Source organism: Solanum pennellii, chromosome 6 (genome assembly GCF_001406875.1).
Source record: "Solanum pennellii chromosome 6, SPENNV200".
Classification (NCBI taxonomy): domain Eukaryota; kingdom Viridiplantae; phylum Streptophyta; class Magnoliopsida; order Solanales; family Solanaceae; genus Solanum; species Solanum pennellii.
Window position 1 is genome coordinate 6,028,377 of NC_028642.1, and position 21,887 is coordinate 6,050,263.

The window sequence follows — 21,887 nt, forward strand, 5'->3', positions numbered from 1 at the left end:
ATGGATCATACCTAAACAACAAGGTGAACTTCAAAAATACTCTTCAACACTCGTGTTCCCTTGCCTAAGGTTAATGAACTCTTCAACCTTCACCTCCCTCCTCTCACGGGGAAAGTACTTTTCTTAGAAAGTCTCCTTAAACTCCTCCCATTCTATAGGACCCGACTCAACCGGCCTATAATCTTTCCATTAAGTGTACCATACTTGAGAAACTTCCCTCAATCGGTATGAAGCCAACTCCGCCTTCTTCCTAGAAGTCACCCCCATAGCACTCAACACCTTATACACACCATCAAGAAACTCTTGAGGATCTTCTCCCACCTTAGAGCCAAGAAAGATAGGAGGACTCATCCTCACAAAGTCTCTCAATCTAGAGGATACTCTCTATATCATTCACCTTAGGCTCAACACCTCTATTCACATGAGTTGTCATGGCTCGGGCTAAAGCATGTAAAGCCTCTCTAGTCTCCCCGTTAGTCATGTCCTGGGGAACCACGGGAACCTCATTATCTTCACCTCCAATGGGGACTTGATCACCTAGGAGAGAAACTTGGAAACCTTGGGGAACTTGAACTCCTTGTGGACCTAATTCGTCTTGGGGAATTCCCTCTTGCACTCCTTCCTCTTCCAACCTTCTTGCGGCCATTCTTGTAGTAGTCATCTCCTAAAAACAAAATAGAAGAGATCAGGAATAGACACTTATAACGTCAACTTTATTGGCACGACACAAGATTGATGAAGAAAGTGAAACTCTATCTTCCTATAGCCTCTTGCACATAGATGTGTCGCGACTCACACAAATGAACAAGACTCTACTAGACGTGGCTTTAATGAGATTTTGGATTCCAAAAGACTACTTCATAACCTATGCTCTGATATCAAGTTTGTTATGACCCGAGAGTATATCGTAGAAGATATGGTATTCTCAAAATGTGTCATGGCGTGCTTGACCTCTCGGAAGTCTTATACAAGCTCTTTGACATCATTCATTGCGTACATATATGAAAAGTAGAACGGAACTAAAAAATTTCACACGAAATCATAATACTTCAAAATATCTCTTTTATATAAAATCATAAGGGTAGGCTAAGTCTCAAAGTCACCATTTTATACACATGAATATCTTGGGACATGGCCCATACATCAACAATATGTAAATATCTAAGTCTATTAGAATGTCTTTAACAAAGAAAACTAAACATAGTTATGTCCTCGGATCTATTGAGGACATACCCAAAATTTTCTTGAATGAATATTGATCCAAGCTTCCAATTCAAAGGACTTCTCTCAAATGCCACCTTCACCTTTAGATATATACAAAATATATGGAATTAGTACATTAGAATGCACTAAGTATGGTGGCATACAACAAAAACCATGCTAAAAGGACATTTGTATAAAACATGCTATTTTTTAATAAAACTTCATTAGACAAGTTTAAAAGAACACATTAAGTCAACATAAACACATATAGTCACATTCCACAATCTAGCATCAATATCACTTCAAAACACATAAACATGAGACCCTCCTACCAAAGGTTATTCTAAGGATCACTTGTGTGAGTCATGAAGTGGACGCCCATACAACCCCTTTACACACACCAAAGAGATCCTTTAGACTACCTAAGATAAGATTATTCCCATTTCATCAATTTAACTTCCTACCTAGAATTACTCCAAGAATCACCTAGGTAAGACATGAAGAGACCGTTCATACACCCTCTCCAAGTCTACCTAAGAAATCCTTAAAGCTACTCCAGATAAGTACCTTTTCATTAACATGCATTTACCTTAAGTCATTATGTTCATTAAGTCATTTAGGAGACATTCAACAACTAAAGTCTTTGACATAATGGTCTTGGAGAAAACCTCGGAAACCTACACACTAGCATCTTCAAGGCCTATTCGTGCAATGTATAGATAGCGTCCCATTCCACCACCTAAACTTTGTAGAATGTATCAAACACTAGAACGTATCCCACATGATTTAGAATAGGCAATAACCGATATAGACCATACTAGCTAGGCATGGAATCCGGAGTCTACCCTACTCCGATGAAGTTTGTTCTACTTGCCAATGGTAGAACTAGGACACATCCCATGTAGGCACATGGTTAAGGAATATCAAGGTTTCCTTTGTACTCTACTCTCATCTAAAGAAGATTCACTCCCCAAGCATATTCTCTCGGTGCTAGCCTTTGTTCTCATATAGTAATTCAATCTAAGGGCATATGAATAGGTACCATATAGATGTCACTACCACATCATAATACACCTCACTAAAGTGGGTCCACTTAGGGATGCCACACAATGGTCAAATAAGATAGCTCAATGACTTTCTTAAGGATGGTTTCATGTCATTCTAGCCAACCTACTATAACGACCCACAAGTACACCCTAGAAGTTAGAGCATCCTTGCGTCGTCACACGGCAAATGAGACTTCAAGAAGTCTCATCTAAGCCTCTCGTATTATTCATTGCATAATAAACATACTAAAATAGGTAAGAATTTGAAACTTTCTTCACACGCGAATAACTCTTTCATAAACATTACACAAGCAGAAGACTTTCATTTAAAACATTAAATCTTTACAACATCTACTTGAACCATCTAAACTTTAGAGTATACAACACTTGGGAATAATCCCATACAAGACAATAAAATAAAGTATATGACATAAGGGACATGTGGATATTGTCCTTGAATCGATGAGGACTCACCAGTACTTTATTTTCAATATCTTAGAAACCTATCATTCCTCGATGGCACATCAAGACTTCCAATTCCCTAATCTTTAGTCAAAAAGTAAAAGAAGGGGGTTAGCACATTAGATGTACTAAGTATGGAAGCCATGCAAAAAACATGAAAAAGGGACATTTAGTAAACAACATGCTTTTCATGAATTTCTATTAAAAACATCATACTATAAGCATAAGAACAACATTTAACAACTAATAAATACATAAGAAATAATTTAACAAAAAGTCACATTTTTAGCAAACATTACAGTGTATTCACTTCACTGTACAGTGAACTCAATTCACTGTTACAGTGAAGTTCCTTCACTTCACTTTAAAATCCCTTTAGCATGTAATGTTCTCACTCAAAGCTATCCTAAGATTCACTTAAGTCACACAAAGAGGGACGCCCATACACCCTCTCTAGATATGCCTAAACGACCCTCAAGATTACTTGTAATGAGTCACATATACACTTAAGAGACGTTAACATAAGAACATGAGATTCTCCTACCAAGGTGACTCTAAGGTTCACTTGAGTGAGTTGTGAAGCGACCTCCCATACAATCCCTTACTCACACACTTAAGAGATCCTATAAACTACCTAAGATAGAATCATTCTCACTTAACACATTAACATGTAAGTGATATGATATTCTCCTTCCAAAGGCTATCAAATGACTTACTTAAGTAAATCAAGAAGATAATGTCCATAGTGACCTCTTCAAGATTAACTAAGTAATCCTTAAGATACCTAAGGCTTAGATCATGTCCACATAATGAACCAACTTCCCTAGCTAGAGTCATTCTTAAGACTTATCTAGGTAAGATAACAAGTGACAATTCCTATGCCCCCTTCATACCTTAACTAGACAACCCTTAACTACTCTAGATAAGTACTACGTCATCTAACATACTTTCTTAACTTAAATCATTAATTCATTAAGATACATTCAACACATAAAGGACATTCAAGTAATGGTCTTAGACAAGACCTAGGGACTCTCACTAACACCTTCAAAGCCTATTGTGCAATGTCTAGATAGCGTCCCATACCACCACCTAAACATCATAGAACTTCTCTAATGCTAGTAAGTATCCTATATGATGAGAATAGGAAATAACCGACATAGACCATGATAGCAACTCATGGAATCCGGAGTTCGAACCTACTCCGATGAGGGTGTTCTACTTGCCAAAGGTAGAACTAGGACACATCCCATGTAGGCACATTGTTAAGAAATATGAAGGGCATGCTTTGTGATCTAGTCTCATACTTAACTAGAACTACTTCCCCTTGCCATACTCACTCGGTGCTAGCCTTCGTTCTCATAGAGAAATTCACATTAAAGTCTCACATAAAAGGGTTCCATAACAAGTTCATAACCCAATCACATTTACCCTACCAAAGAGGACCTCTTAGGGCTACCTTCCAATGGAGACAAGAAGCTAATGATGACTTTCCTAAGGTTTGATATGATGCCGTTCCATCCAATCAATCTTAAGTCCGTCATTCCTTTACTTGAAGGATACAATTACGCCTTTCGACTTCAACATGCATAACTTTACCACTAGGTCAAGGTTTTCAAATAAAATACTCTCTTAACATCATTGAAGGTCACATATCATTCGTACATTCAAGACTAAGAGACTTAAGCATCCTAAGTCAAGACATCACATATTCATACTCATACAAGCATCAAGTAAGGAACAAAAGTCAATCAAGACAAGACACCACATACGTCACCTTAACACATATTACTAGTCATTCTATAAGCACATAGGAATAACCATTATCATCTTTAAGTCATCCTGCACAATACCATAGAATCATCAATATAACTATTATAAACTCATATAGTCAATTAGGAACAACCATATATTAACCCTAAGACTACACATAGAAGCACATAGTCATAGTTTACATGATTTCCTAACATACATAGAAAGAACACATACTTTCACATTACTTTCCAAATAAATAAATATACACATACTTCACATAGATAAACTAAGCAAATCATCATAAAACTTCAAGTAGTGCCGACAAGGCCATGATCATCAAATTGCATAAAATAACGCCGACAAGGCCACATCAATTCATATAGCACCGCCACCATAAGTGGACCACACCAATCACAATAGAATTAAAGTATAATTAATATAAAATAAAAGGAATTAGGGCATCATACCCCACTCCATCTTACCACTTCGATTCCAAAGCTAATTCATCCAATTCGATACCATAAGACCCTTACCCATGGCCATGAACAACAATTCAACATAATTATACCAATAATCAATAAAACTATGTCAATTCATTACATACTCATCAATCTAATACAACCTAGATATCAATTGAATATCATTATTGCATCATTAGATAGCCCATAGAAAATTACATTAGGAACCATAAACCTTAAGTCAATATCAATTCAATAAGCTTAGCATGAAATAGATCTAAGAGTATTCATTACTCAATTAATCGAATTAAAACAGCATATAAACCAATAAACCATAATGTATACATGACAAAAGCCCATAACAATCGACACATGAATTCATGAATATCAAAGCATAATCAATTCACCCATATTTTAGTGAAATTTCGAGATTTGAAAATATCAAGGGATCATGGAGAATTTCATTGGAAAACATCCATTATACATCAATTTCATCATATATAAACATTTGGAAACCATTTGTGCAAGAACCCAAGACTTAGAGTAGAAATTGGACTTTTTCATCTTTTTGAAATCTTTGAAAATCATCTTCGAAATTGGCTCTAAGGTGATAGAAAGCCTTAGATGAAGAACTCCCATACCTTATTTGAAGAATCCAAATCTAATTGAATACTAAACTCCATTGAAGACCCATCTTCACTTTGAAATCACATGGAGGTTTTTGGATTAACTTTGGAGGGAATGTGTTTTGATTTAGGTGTTAGGGTTATAATGAGAGTTTAATGACTTATATACTCTTAAAATACCCATAAACACTCAAAACAACCGTCCTCAAATCTAATAAGACTTGGGGTGAATTTACAACTTTACCCCTCAACTTAACAGAAAGCAGGCAGAAAACAGGCTGCCCCATCGACGGATGCATTTATGGTCTGTGGTGTCACCCACGTCCCATCGATTGGGATCTCGTGGATTGATTCAGAGACTCCTCAACCTGCAGGAAACTTGGCTCCATCGACGAGACCCATCGACGGGCAGTTGCTTGGTCGACCGGCCGTCGTTTGGCCACTGCCTGGTTGTGTTGAACTCCAATGTTGGGGTCCTCTTTTAGGGCGCCTAGTGGGTCCTTCATGGAGTCGTACCCGGACGTTTCAACCCCAAATATGTTCATATACGAGTTAATGACCTACCACATAAGTTTCATCCAAAATGAACACGTAAAACTCAATGAAACATACATAGACACACAAGGTCGTCTCAAGGCAAGCTTTCGAACATCATGGACGTTCTTGGACGTTTGACCTTCAAACTTAATGAAACTCTACACACTGCCTATATACACTATAATAACCCCTTTAAAGACCTTAGAACCTCATGATCACACGTAAACACATAAAACCACATATGAGGCACATAGGTGACTTAGTCGTCGAACGTCTTGGACGTCAAACTCTTAGACACTACCTCAAACCCACATTATAAAAAATTTTAGGACCTTATACCATCATGACGAACATATTAGGCTCTAGATTCACCTAAGTCCATCATTCACAGAAGAAGGATACCATTACAACTTTCAACTTCAAGGGTATCATATTCTTCTATCTAGGTTGAAGGTTCAACATAAATGACCCTCTTAATTATGTTCAAGGTCATATTTCAATCATACATATACATACATGACAAAGGTGTTTTAGCCTACTAAGTCAAGGATTCATATTCATATGCTTCATGTATAAAGTAAGGGACATCGGTCTACCAAAACAAGACACACTTCATTATCATCTTATCACATATACATTATCACTCAAATAGCATACAGAGACAACCAAGTAATACTGCAAGTCACCCTATACGCTTCTATAGAATCATCAACATAACTCATCATAATGTTCATATAATAACTAGGAAGATTCATACCTTAACTTCAAGTATACATATAGACCTTCACAATGATCACATATCAAGTTAAAACATGATAATATCATAATTCATAAAGTAATGCCGACAAGGCCACATTCTTTCACAATTCATAAAGTAATGCCGACAAGGCCACATTTTTCACAAGTATAACACATAAGCACCGCCACCATAGTGGACCATACCAAGCATTATAATTGAAATACCTATACTACACAATATAGAGAAGGTTAGGTCAACATATCACCAATCCAATCTAAATAACTCCAATCCATAGTCAATTTAACCAACTCAATCCACAAAGGCTCTTACCAATAGTCATAGTCACCATTCAACCCAATACTCACAATATACAATGAACCAAGATAATACAATATGAATTCATCAATTTAGGAAAGCCTACATACAGTCCTAACATGGTTCTTACATAATTCAATAACCTAAATTAAACTACAGAAGAAATCAATACCATTAAGACAAGATCAAATCATCCACAATACAGTCAAAATAAGGAAATCGTGATTTGCATGGGTCCATGGAGTTTTTAGTCTAAAATCATCAAATTAACATCAATTCAATCATAATTCATTGATTCAAAACATTTTATGCAAGAACCCATGAACTTCAATTTAGAAAAGGTCTTGGAAAAATACTTTTGAAGTTTGGCTCCTTAAAGAAAGAAGATTCAAGGATGAAAATCATACCTTAATTGATGATAAGCCACGAAATTGAATGAGAATTGATGGAGAAACCAAGCTCCAATCTCCCTTCAAGTTCAATGGAGTTCTAGAGAGTTGTTCTTTGGGTTTGGGGTTTGATTTTTGAATAATGACTTGACTTGGGGTTCTAGAATTATAAAACTACTTAAAATACCCAAAAAGACCTTAAGGAACCGCGCAAATCATTTTTAGAACACTAGGTGAAATACCTAAAATACCCAAGGCTTGAGTTAGACCTGTGCAGAAAATCTCATGTGCCAATCGAAGGATCTACCTACGACTGGCAACCGTCGATTGAGTCAGAGATTCAACAAATGGGAGATTAAGCTCCCTAGTCTAAGTGTAAACCTACGCCCCAATCGACGGGGCGTTGATGGACCTACGGTCCGTTGACTGCCCCTCGTTGGTTGGGGCTGTTTTTGACAGCTTTTGCTCACAAGTTGGGTCCTCCTCAAGGACCCTTAGGTTGGTACTTGGGGAGTCGTGCTTGGACGTTTCCAACTCAATACATTCGTATACAAGTTAAGAACATATCATATCAATTTCTACCAAAATGAACCCGTAAAACAAGCAAAGGCACACCTAAACATACAAGCATGTCTCAAGGCAAATCTTTCGAACGTCATGGACGTTCTTGGACGTTTGACCTCCAAACATCACCAAACTTTAGACACTGCCTCAAAACACCATTATAAACCATTTTAAGACTTCAAAACCTCGTTACACACGTGTTAGGATCTAGCTTCACCTAAGTTGTTTTAGAGGTGTTACGTAGATCAACTTCTAATTAGACTCTTTCACAACTAGGCCTAGTTTTATTCTACGTAGCCAAATCCGCTTGCAAAAGATTGCCAACTGTCAATGCCAAAGAGAACACCGCTTCATTTCCAATAAAAATTGGTGGCATGATGGTAAGGATATTTAGGCTATTGTTGTTGATGTCTCCTCTTCTGGATCGAAACATGGATCCCACTTGTGTGTCTACATTGGATATGACCAATAATTATGTGTATGAAATTTCTGCTTGGATAAGAGATTCACATAATCATCCAATTTTGTTGCCCTAATTCGAAAATATCTATTGCTTAACTGCCCAATGTTTACCTCCCAATTTAGCTCGCATTGTTTCGGGATAAGTCGTCTCGGATCTTGAATATTAGGCACACATAAGAAAATTTTCCTACTACAACATAGCAGATTTTCATTGATAATCATATTTACTTCTTCTTCTCTCACTATCCGCAGCTCCCCAATTGAACAAGCAATTTGTTTCGGTGGAATAGGTCTGTATTGGGGTCGAGTAGGTTTAATCTGTTTGCATAAGTCTTCTTCAAAGGATCCCCTCTCATCAATTGCAGTTGGCCGAGCCTCCACCGGAGGAGACTGACCAACGGCCAGCAGGGCAATGACTCCAGTGATAATGAATTCTAGAGGCAGTTTGAATAAGTCATTTTCATTGTTGATCCATTTCTGCTTACCTATTGAATGAATTATTTCGTGAAAAACATTTCCCTTCATCCAAGACACCCTAAATGAATTGTTAAATTCTTTTTTTTTTAATGTTATTTTCCTTTTTAACCAGAACTGCATATTATAGTGCTCTTAGATCAGTTTGAAGTCTAACCTTAACCTTGGAGATCAATCCAAATAAATTCTTTAGAACAGACTTAGTAAACTAACATTGAACCGCAGCTCCAGACTTGGAGCCTAAATAGAATTTCAGTATTTAAAAGTGATTAGTTTGAAGGAATATTTCAAGTGAAAAACGAGTAAAAATCTTCAACTTTCAAGTGAAGTTCAAGTCGAACACAATTTCAGCTCTCACAATCATTCCTTTCAACTTCAAATATTTATTTTTTCCAAGTCCAACTCAAACATCAATCAAAAGCCTCTTAGCATGTATAAACCAAACATCTACATAGAATGCACAACAAATAAGAGAACACATGAAGAGATGATATTGCGTCCTATTATTATAATATAGAAAGATTAATGATCCATTTACAGCTGCATTCATGGAACCTTGGAGGAAAAAAATTGGGGAATGGGAAAGGACATGCAATCCTATTTAATCTTGTCAAGCTTCCTCCTCTTAGCTTTCTCTTCCTTTCTGATCTTTTCTTAAATTCATTTTTACAAACATGTATAAACCAAACATCTATGTAGAATGCACAACAAATAAGAGAACACATGAAGAGATGATATTGCGTCCTATTATTATAATATAGAAAGATTAATGATCCATTTACAGCTGCATTCATGAAAACTTGGAGGAAAAAAATGGGGGAGGGGGAAAGGACATGCAATCCTATTTAATCTTGTCAAGCTTCCTCCTCTTAGCTTTCTCTTCCTTTCTGATCTTTTCTTAAATTCATTTTTACAAACATGTGATAAAGCTGACCCGCAGACAACGAAATGCACTTCATTCTCAACAGATCAGTCATCATCAGACACACAGACAACATCAGTTACATTAGTAGCTCCAGCTGAGGAAGTAGGAACTCCATGTACACTATCCAGTGTTTGAAAATCAGATAGGTCCAATAAATCAAAGTCAGGGTTCACATCTGGTAAAGGTGGCATAATGCTCGGCTTGTTTGCATGAGGTTGATTCTCCACATTAAAAAGCAATTCCTGAGCAGATATAGACGGATTTCGTGTAGCAGGCAATCCACCAATATCATGCTGCGGAGGCACATTCCGAGAACTAGAAAGATCTACAGCTAACAGTGGAACCAACGGTATAGGTATCTGATGTTGCGGACGTTGGGATGGGGATGGTGATGATGTTTGTAGAGAAGGTAATTGGGGAACTGAGGGTGATGATGCAGCCATGTAAGGGGACTGCGGGTGATTTTGCATACTATGAGCAAGGGTTGAAGGGCTGCTGCTAGAAGACATGGATGAAAGGGTCTTGAAAGGCTGAAGATGGGGGGCTGGAGCACGGATCTCGCTAGCTACCCTAAGATTCCCAGTGGAAGGGGTAATTGCACAGATGAGAGGTGGCCTGCCAGGAGTTCCTGCAGAATGTGTTGTTGAACGACTAACAGCAACTGTCTGCTGAGAAGGTGCAGGTTGGCCAGCTAAAGATAACCCAGTAACTGGTGTACATCTTAGTGTAGGCTGAGAAATACAACCAGAATGAACTGAACGATTAGAGGGGACAGAAGTCTCCTGTCTAACCTGTGCTTGGCCAGCTGAAGACAAACTGGTGATAGAGGAAGCTCTCAAAGAAACTGGGACAGAACTTTGTTGGCTAGCTGAAGATGAACCAGTCACAGGAGAAGACCTCAAATTAGGCTGCTGGGATACCTGATGGAGATGCTGCAAATAACTAGAAGGCACAACTACAAAGAACAATAATACTTCAGTACACAAGAAAAGATCTTTTTACTTGAGAAATTATTAGCCTGACTTGTATAACCTAGCAAAGTTGCAAATATTAGCACCATCTTTCTATCACCCTGATGATATATGTAATGGGAGACCCCTATAAGGAAATTAAAAATGTACTCCAAGTAAAATCTGGACGCAACTGTCCGTTCAAAATTATGACAAGAAAAGTTGACTACTCTTTGGAAATGCATAACCAACATTAATTGCATACCTTGACGCATGCCTGAGAACCCCGAAGGTTTAAGATTCATGCATTTGCATCTAAAAGCATCTGCCAAGAGCTTATTCATGAGAACTTTGTTCTGATTAACATCAAGTTCTTTCTTCTTCCGAAGAAATGCTGCCTCAGCTTCCTGAAGTTTATGATCATATTTCTTACGGATTTGGGCAATCATTTCCTCTATCTCCTTCTCGCAATCAGATCTCAGACGCAATTTCTGTTAAAAAAAGAGAACAACTTTAAGAAATAAAGGACTAGGAGCAAAGAATCAAGAAGAACAAAATTGGAACTAACCATGTCCTCAAGTATCTTGGTGCTTTGTTCTCTTTGTTTATTTATCCTTTCCCAATCTTTGTGCAGAGGATCAGCATTGAAAGGAAGAGTAGAATTCCAAGTGGCCATCTGATGGTCAGGATGAACTGGTATATTCCTGGGTCCTTGAACAACAGCAGCATAACTGTTACGTTGCAGGACTGCTTGACTAGGAAGCTCAGTGGAACTTGGCACTTGAACTGGAGTTCCAATATTATGGGAAGATGCACCATGTTCTGAAATCGGTCGAGGATCCACTCTACTGGCTTCTGAGAAATTCTCAACATCGACAGATTGATCCTCGTCCGAATTACCACCTGCCTGTAAAGGTTCCATCGTCTCCCCATCCAAATGATGAGAAGATCCAAGGTTTGGCATAAAGCTCCTTCCATCATTATGGGTATCATGCATAATGTCGCTCAGTGGATCGTGAGCAGCAAGCGGAAAACCATCAGAAGCTGGCTGCTGTTGCTCAGAACTACTAATTAACGCAGCATCAGAACTGTTGGTTCCATACTGCCCGGCATCAACTTCCAATTGTGTTCCCCTCTGATTTTCTAGAAGTGGCATCTCATGAGAGAGATTATCTCCTGAAGACTGCAAACATTCAAACTGATTTAGCTGATCCAGTTTAAGTGCAAAATCATCATACAGAACACCCAATGTTTTTCCACAATATATCAGGAAAAAATTCATGTGTTTTTTCGAGGGTAGAACTGCAAGTCACCGAACAAATTGGTACAAATTACCTAATCTACAGCTTGTAACAAAACTAAGAGATAACTTGTCAATTACTAGCTCAAAATGATCTAAACAGAGCATGTCTTTGCAATTTGAGACATTTTTTACTTTTCCTAGGAAGATCACATATACCTGTGCCCAGATTCTGCACCCAGATGTTCTACACAATAACACAATAATACAAACACCATATAAATTTCGAACAAAGGCCACTTACTTGATTTTGAGCTAAAGAACCATCATCAGAACAAAGAACTGCTTCTACCGAAGGCAAGTCAACTACCAATTTCAAAGGAGAAATTGGGTTTGTATCAGTGGATCGAACTGCATCTCTCGGGTCATCTTTATCACTTTGCAAATGAGAATTATTTTCCAGACTATCATGTTCCGTATTCAATTCCTCAGTAACATTTACTTCTAAATTATCATTCCCCAGAACAACATCAAAACCCAGTCCAGATACCTCTGACAAATGTTCTCTAGGCGGATCCCCTAATAGAACCTCAGTATGTTCTTCATGAGGCAGAGGAAACACAGAAACAATTTCCGCTGAACTGCCACCTGAATCACCCACTTCATTAGGCCGCTTGGATCTAGCAACCAATGCTCCAGTGCTAGAGGTGATTTCAACTTGCTCCTCAGCTGCTGTCATAGTTAAAACATTTGAACCTTCAATGGGAAGAATATTTGACACATTGGAAGTAGATGCAGGTACATCTGGATCACCTACTTCAATAGCTTGCTTAGAACTAGCACTTAATGCTCCAATTTCCTCTGAACTACCACCAAAATCACCTACTTCATTGGGCTGGTTGGATTTGGCAACCGATGCACCAACTGTGGACGCGATCTCAAGTTGCTTTTCCATTGCTGGCGTTGTTAAAACATTTGATGTTTCAACAGGAAGAATATTTGACTCATTGGAAGTAGATGCTGGTAGATCTGGATAATCTACTTCATTGGGCTTCTTGGATCTAGCACCCAGTGCTCCAATTCCCTCTGAACTATAACATAAATCACCTCCTTCATTAGGCTCTAGCTGATTAGATTTAGCAACCAACACTTCAGCCGTGGACACAATCTCAACTTGCTCCTCCATTGCTGGCATTGTTAAAACATTTGTCGCTTCTATAGGAAGAATATTCAACTCATCATAAGTAGATGAAGGTACATCTGGACCACCCACTTCATAAGACCCCTTGGATATAGTAACCAATCCTCCATCGACAGACTTGACCCCAGATTGGTCCTCTGTTGCTGGAGTTGTTAAAACACTTGTAGATTCAATAGGAAGAATATCCGACTCATCAGAAGTAGATGGAGGTACATCAGACCGCGTGTTATCCGAAATTTTACCTGCATTCAGTTCCTTAACATGATGTCCAGTTACAGGGTGAACAGTCTTGGGAGAATTGAGTGAGACATTTACATTTTCCTGAGAGCACCCTATCCTATCTATCGGATGAGATCCAACACCCCTGAAGGAATTTGCTTCGGCCAACCACAAAGAAGCCTTTTGCCTTTCCTTGTTCTTCATAGCAGAGTGTTCTACCTCAAGCTCGTTAAGTTTCTGGTCCTTGTTGTATTTGAGCTCTTGCATTTTTCTTGAAAATTCAGTTTCTGCATCTTTTTTTTTATCCTTCATTACAGCAGTGTTACCACGTACAGTCCGAAGAACAGCAAACTGCAATCTGTAATCCTGCACAAGCTCTTCCTTCTTCTTTTCCCATATTTTCTGGAACTCCTCAATTTCCTCCTTTTGCTTTTGTACCAGGTTTGACATTCGCCTCTCACATCTACACTGGACTTCCTTAATGAAAGTTTCCCGTTCAATATCCACAAGTTCTTTTTTAGGTGTCACAATGCATTCCCCATGTAACTTTTTACCTTGCAATCTTTCTTCCATTTCCTTTAGCACATTCAGCTGGGGAGATTCCACAACTTGTGACATGCTTCCTGTTGATGGCTTTTCTGCAACGGTTCTGGTAGCTAATAAAGAACACTTAGAAGAACTTGAAGCATTATTATTTTGATCCAACTGTTGCAGGAATAACTTTTTCAAGGAACGGATCTTCAGACAGACATTGTTTGTCTCTTCTTCGGTGCATCCAAATTGTAAGTACTGCTTGGCTAGCAAGAATGTCTCCTCTTTGTCAATCTTTTGCTTTAAGATTGAAGCTGCAACCCAACACTGAGAAATCACAGTAAATGTCAAACAACAAGAATCACAGCGACAGTAAAGATGATTTTTCTTGAAGCAAGAAGCACACTAAGCGTAGTTTGGTGTAGAGACAAGGTGCATAGATTAATAATGCAGGGATTGTGGATTAAAAGATGTGTACTGTTTTTTGTTATGCAGGTATTAAGATGTGTATTGCTTACTTATACAAAATGATGAAATATTTTAATACATGTTGCTTATTTTGGACATATAAGGAGTGTTTTAATAATTTAATCTGTGTAATACTAATCCTTGTATTCCTATTCCAACTTTTCTCCGACATAAAATAATAAAGGAAAAAAGGCTCAAATATGTCATCGAACTTTCATAAAAAGCTCATTTAGGTCATCCATTAGAAATTTGGCTCATCTATGTCTTTGTTTGACAAAAGGCTCATTAATGCCATTATTTGCTCACTGAAATAGCATAGATGAGCCAAACTTTTAACGAATGGCATAGATGAGCCTTTTCTCAAAGTTTGATGGCATATTTGAACCTTTTTCCTTTAAAAAAAAGATTAATTAATGATGTGGCCGAATCATAATGAACCACATGTCAAAAAAAATGTCAGCAAAATCGATATATTTTTTCAGTTAACAAATAGTGGCATGGATGAGCCTTTTCTCAAATGGAAATGGCGTAGATGAGCCAAACTTTTAAAGGAAGGGCATAAAAGAGTCATTTCTCAAAGTTCGATGGCATATTAGAGTCTTTTCCCAATACAATAGTCCTACATATCCTAAATATCTTAAGCATATAATTATGTAGGAAACAAAAACGCCAATCAAACAATATATTATTATTTACTGTTTTCATAATCATGGTGACCTGGTCAGCTTGTGAACCTAGACTAATTCCATTGGCAGCTTGCTACCTCCCACCCACATAGGTATCGGGTCACTAAAGCTTGGATAGGTGGTAAGGAATCACCTAGTGTTTTTAGCTTGAGATTATTCACTTTCGGTGCCGCACCCGTGTCGACACATCATGGGTGTGGGATCTGTAACCGATTTGGTCAACCAGTTTTGGATACTTTGACCAAATTCGAGGGAGAGATTTTGGACAGATTTAATGATTTCTGTAATCAAAACCTTCCTTTTATATATAAATTGAAATTGATGAAAATAGAATACCTTAAACATATAATATTTTGTTGTCAATCCCTTTCCTTTTATCTCTTCCAAGATTTTCCTCTTGATCATGATTTTCTCCTCGAGTTCTCTTCATAATATCTCAAAATTTAGGTTGTATAACTCTGTTTTTAGCCAAATCCCCGCACCCGTATCCAGACATGGATCCATATCACCAAATCTTAAAATTTAGTTCATAGAGGATCCGACCTCTAGATCCACACCCATATCGGACACCCGCACCCGGGTCCGAGCAACTTAGCTTTTCTTATCAACTTTAAATTAATAAAAGGCTCTTAAATATAAGATATTGAGCTACATCAAATTTAAAAAATAATATCCTCATCTTTTGGATTCCTAATTACTATGACTTGATAATTGTTTACCTGAACTATTATGATAGTCAATGAAGAGAAGAATTGATTCCACCAACAAATAATTTTTTTAAAAAAGATGCGAGCAGAAAGGATGAGCAGTGGAGACAAAAAGATACTGACCAGAGATAACTGGAAAGCTTGTAAAATTGTTGCAGGTTCCCTACTAACACGATGATTCTCCATCACATATTCCAGAAACTTACCCACTGTATGTTTGACAGCATCCTGCATTTAAATGTTTGTCACATGGCCAGCAAGCCAAGAGTGAGACATAATACCTAGGCTAACATATTATTTAGGTATATTATAGTAGAGAGTTCTCGCAAATAGGAAATGCCACAAGTATGTCAATCATTCCAGAAAAATCATTTTTTAAATTTACATAGAGGGTAATACCAAGTAGGGTTGAAGCCTGGTTCACACAAACAATTAGCAGTAAGAAATTTGGTAGGGATCAGAACCTGGTTATTACTATTAAAATTTGTAGATGCTAAAACAATTCCCAATAAACCACTGTTGTAACAATTGAATTACAGGATGAGATGGAGGATTAAAGCAAACAAGATGGCACACTATTAAATAAGAAAAAAAAAACAATTAGAAATCAATAGCATACACAGAGAAAAGAACCAGGTTGAAAGGCCTCCAATAGAACAATGAGAAATCAAAGGCACTTTGTAAAACTAGCAGCAAACCATAAGAAATGCCTATAAAAGGTAAATATGAAAGAGAAAATGCTCTCCCACACGAATTTCGAGGTCAGCCAACTTTCAACCTAAAGTCACGTCCAAGGGATCTGTTTCTGGCAACCATGGTCGGAACTGTATCAATGAGGGATAACACTATAACACGAGTTTCAAGTCTTATGAAATCATCAAACGTAAAGAAGGAGCAGATACATGATAGAGTGGACTGAACGCAGCAGGAATTTAACAAGGAGAGTGAAGATTAGCATTGAAGTGCTGAGATGGCTGAGATCAGTATTTATTGAGGCATCAAACATCCAAGGGAAGTCTGTTAAAAGATGAAATGTAAAGTACCTCTATTCAGAGTTCTTTTGTACCCTTAATACAATGAAAATGGCAGATACGTCAGTTATTATTGAAGGACAAAACAAAGCAGTCACTATTACACCGGAATCTTCATACAAAGGGGGATGGGGAAACATTGCTTATAAAATAGAAAAAATCACCTATGTGCCTACAACAGAGCAGAAAGTACAATTAAACAAAGGAAGCTGCTGGGAACATCCTTCAGCGAGGCAATACATAACAGTAGATGGACAACAGAATCCACAAAGAAGGTGCATTTACAGGCGGAAGGTGCTTGCATAAGAGTGACGAATGGAACACCGACATCAGAGAGACTTTCTCAATAGAAATGCTGTAGGCAAGTTCCAGAACCCACTTCGAGAGATCCCAATTCTCGATGATAGAAGGTCGGCTTGCAACACTTGGAAGTCAGACATAGGGTCAGAGTCTTTGTAATGAATGACCGGCACTTTCTATCAAGTTTTCCCACAGAAGTGGCAGCAGAGCATGTCATGCCCGGAACATGGGTTTGGAAGAAGATCAATCTAAACCTAGATCGGTGGAGGCCAACCACAGATTGCTGGCCAAAAGATAAAGAGAGAGACTGAGTGTGGATAAGAGTGTTAGGCTTACCCCTGAGACTATGGTCCCACAAGATTTCAAGGAAAACAGCAATCAGTGTGGGGGCTTCATTGAAACAGAGGAAGAAACAACCCTCAAAATTTACCTACAGTGTGCAACATCAAGGTGAAGGAACACAAGAAGATAGAATAGATTGAAGTCACCAGCGATGGCTTTGTGTACAAAGTATCGATCTGAAGTGAAGCGCTGGTGACTTTCAAAAAGGAGGAGAGAGGAACAACGCAATGGAATGATGGACAATAGGGGTTTCTTTTCTCCTTTAGGGGTCGTTTGGTAGAGTGTATTAGCAAATATAATGCATGCATAGTAATACCTTGTTTGGTACACTTTTTTATGCTATGTATAGCTATTGTGTATTAAGGTGTGTATTAGTATTTACTAATACGATGGATTTCTAGGTATTAGTAATGCAAGGGAATTTAATGTATGCATTATCATAGTTAAAGACCCAATTACCCCTCAAAATTCTTTTTACATCTTTTCCATCATAATTGTGGAGGATATCATTGGAAATACACATTTTTATGCAATGCATGCTATTAATAATACACCAATCTAAACAATGCACAAGCAATAATCTATATATAATGAATGCAAGCATAACTAATACAAGCATAGTTAATGCAAGCATTACAAAAGGGATCAAGTCGATAGAGCATTGCATTAGCACAGTCAAATTCCCGTAGAGGTTTGAGACATGGTGATCCCTTGTCTCCATGTTTGTTCATAATGGCAATGAAGGGCATGAGCAATCTACTGAATAAAGCACGAGGGGAAAGGTGAATTAGCATTTTCAAGTTGAGCGAGACAAATAGTATAGAAGTAACACACTTACAGTATGCAGATGACACCTTAGTATTTTGTGAAACAAAAGAGGAACAAGTTCTGATACTGAGGGTCATCTTCATAATTTTTTGAAGCAGTATCAGGGTTACATATAAACTGGGGAAGAGTTCTATATCCCTGTCAACACAATCAGTGAGATAGATGCTCTAGCAAGCAAATTAGGAGGAAGAGTAGGGGAGCTTCCAACGACATATCTTGGAATGCCTTTGGGTGCTAAGTGTAAGTCCGCAACAATTGGGGTGGTAGAAAAATGTACAAAGGCTTGCAAATTGGAAGAGTCAACACCTCTCCAGGGGAGGTAGACTAACCCTAGTAAACAGTGTATTAGACACATTGCCTTCTTACTTGATGTCCATTTTCCCAATGCCTGCTAGTGTTAGCAAGAAAATAGATGTCCAGAGAAGGAACTTTTTATGGTAGGGGAATGAAGATAACAAGAAGTACCACCTAGTCAAGTGGGACGAGTTGTTAGTGAACAAGAAAGCATGAGGTCTAAGTATCAGGAATATGAAAAAGCAGAAGCAAAGCAATATGAAAAAGCAGAATCAAAGCCTGATGATGAAATGGTAGTGGAAATTTGCTACTGAAGAAGGAATGTTGTGGAAAGAAGCCATTCTTGAAAAGTATGGTATGGAACATAATTGGATAACTAAGAATGTCACAACACCCTATGGATGTTCAATTTGGAGAGCTATTAGGAATCTTTGGCCAATGATGCAGATCAGAACTAACGTGAGGATAGGAAATGGGTAGAAAACCTTTTTTGGCATGACATGTGGGCAGGGCTTTTAACAACGACGTCCGAAGCTATACACTCTAAGCCAGCAACAAGAAGCCACAGTTGCCATGATGTGAACTGGACAAGGATGGAATTTATATCTAAGGAGACATCTGAATGGTTGGGAGTTCGGGAGAATAACAAAATTCTATAACTCGGTAGCAAGATTCAACAATCTGACCGAAGAAGTGGACAAACTAGAACGGAACTGAAACAGTAAGGGAATTTTTTCTGTCAAATACAGTGAGCTAAATGTAAGAGTGGTGAAGGAAAGAGATTGGCCTTGGAAGATGATATGGAAACCAAAATTCCCTATAAAGTCAATTGTTTCATCTGGCTTTTGGCCAAAGAAGCAATGTTAACTCATGATAATCTGAACAAAAGGGATCACCAACTAACCATTGGGTGCTTTTTATGTAGGGAACAAGCTGAGACAATCAACCATCTTTTTATGCACTGCAAATGGACAGACCAGCTTTGGAGGATGTTCATCAGTTTGAAAGGGATTAGTTGGGTGAAACCTGTAAGCATTGCAGACGTTCTAAGATGCTAGAATATGGATGGTAATGTGAGCAAGAAGGAACAAAAATGGAAGATCATTCCGGCATGCATTTGGTGGTCAATTTGGATTGGTAGGAACAAAAGGTGATTTGAGGGGACTCAGAACAACATTCAGAATCTTAAAATGAAGTGTTTAGGCCTTCTTTTATTTTTGGTGTGAGCAAAAACTATTAGCTCCAACAAAAGTATTTGTGATGTTTTACACTTTTTGTAAGGCACAGAATTGAATTACAATTTGTAAGTTGTAATACTTTTGAAGGGGAACTACACTTTAGTTGTAGTATACATGTGAATATATAGAAGTAAAGTTACCATTATCAAAAAAAAAATACTTGTGGATATATGGAAGATAATTTATGTGTTTTGAGGAAAATCACTTGGGTGAAACCAACAAATATAGGAGTGTTAAAGTGTTGTATTAGAGTTTGTAATGCTACGGAACAGGCGAAGAGATGGAAGATTGTCCCATATCGTGGACAGTGTGGAAAGAAAGAAATCAAAGATGTTTTTAGGGCAAGCAGAGCAATATATAGAATTTTAAGATGAATTGCCTAGCTTTGTATTACTTTGGTGTGAATAAAAAGTGTTCGGACAGACAAGATATTTTTAATGTTTACACTATTTGTAACAAAAAGTGCAAATAGGTTTCCTAGATTGTAACACTTTTGGAAGGGGACTACACTTTGATGTAGTATATATATGGATATTGTTAAAGAATGACAAAAGTCCCACATTGGAGGTCAATGAGATGGGTTACTTTTCCACATAATTCGGTGCCCTGAGGTATCAAGGAACGTGTGTTTCTTATTTGGCAAGCAACAAGAGTAATTTTGTTGGTGTTTTCTCTGTAAGGAAATGTAGAACACGTCCTGATTCATTGTCGGTTGCTTTCGAGGTTATGGTGGTAAATCCTATGGTTTGGAATTTATTGTGTGATGCCAGGCATTGTAAAAGGATTGATATTTATCTTGAAATACAGAAGAAGGAAAAGCTGAAGGACTTGTAGTGTTGCCCCACTTGCACTGATGTGGGTTGTTTGGAGAGAAAGAAATAGGGCAGCTTTTGAGGTGGAGATGACTTTTGTAAAGTTAAGAAGTAGTCTCTTACCCCTTATTTCTTTTTGGTGCACCCATGAGGTTCCTTGTTGTATAGAAAATAGGGTATCGGTCATCAAAAACATAAAAAATAGGGTGTCTTTCATAGAAAACCATCTCTTATTGTAGGTTTTCTATTTCTGGGGATATACCTTGGGTTGCTTGCCCATTTTAATGAAATTTATTCACCCTATCCCAGAAAAACATGTTCTATACCATTTGTCAATGTGAATTGACTCTCTGCTTTTTGGCGAATTGACTTAGCGCATTTCACCCTCGCCAAGGCAGAGGGATGGAGGTCTTATTAACCAAACTAGGTTTCCCAAGCTTGGAAAGGTTTGGATGTACAAGTACTGCAGCAAGGATGTTGTGGTGCTTACTGTTGTGCCAAAAACTGCAGAATAATATAGCCACTTGAAGAGAGTTTAAATAAAGGAAAAGATGCCAATTCAGGGGCAATCACAAGGTCAGGAACTCGTACATAAAAAGATTAAACCTTCGACAGGTTAATATCATACTTATTCACTAGAAGCTATCAACAAATGCATACAACTCTTTCATCATGAATATGAAAGGTATATTTTCCTAACATGAAGAACTTTATCTTTTAAACGTAACAGATATCATAGATTCAGAAGCCCTCACAAAACCAACGCATTATGATTAATCTGGGCAAGCGAAGATTGCCAATTTACCCTCACTGTTCATCAGAGCACCTGTATACTCTCAAAGACAACTACAACTTTGAAAAATTAAGCGTTTGAAAAAGGGCAGGCAGGAAATGGATACCGAAAGTTTTAGCACTTCAAACAGTTTTGCAAACTCAGCTTTCAGATGGACATGAAGGCTTTTCTGCTCATTGTACAGCATTCTCCCTTCTTCTGGCCTGACAGGTTTTGCATCGTGCAACAGATGAGATGGAGACCTAGAAACGTGCTCCCCACCAATATCATCATTTTCATGAGCACCTGGATC

The 21,887-nt window shown here is 37.9% G+C and overlaps 1 protein-coding gene across 6 annotated transcripts in view; it reads right to left on the reverse strand.

The window, feature by feature from the left end:
• Positions 1-9,510: 9,510 nt before the first annotated feature.
• LOC107023051 overlaps positions 9,511-21,887 on the reverse strand; it is a 49,164-nt gene continuing 36,787 nt past the window's right edge. For 5 of the 6 annotated variants that reach the window (XM_027917666.1, XM_015223599.1, XM_027917665.1 and 2 more), the window contains exons 15-20: positions 21,702-21,880; positions 16,081-16,185; positions 12,450-14,423; positions 11,474-12,088; positions 11,171-11,396; positions 9,755-10,910 (exon numbers count right to left, since the gene is read on the reverse strand). In XM_027917666.1, the coding sequence (XP_027773467.1) occupies positions 10,000-10,910; positions 11,171-11,396; positions 11,474-12,088; positions 12,450-14,423; positions 16,081-16,185; positions 21,702-21,880 (4,010 nt within the window). In that variant the 3' untranslated portion in view covers positions 9,755-9,999. Of the gene's footprint in view, positions 9,707-9,754; positions 10,911-11,170; positions 11,397-11,473; positions 12,089-12,449; positions 14,424-16,080; positions 16,186-21,701; positions 21,881-21,887 lie in introns of those variants that run through there. The other variant, XM_027917664.1, reaches the window with a different exon arrangement.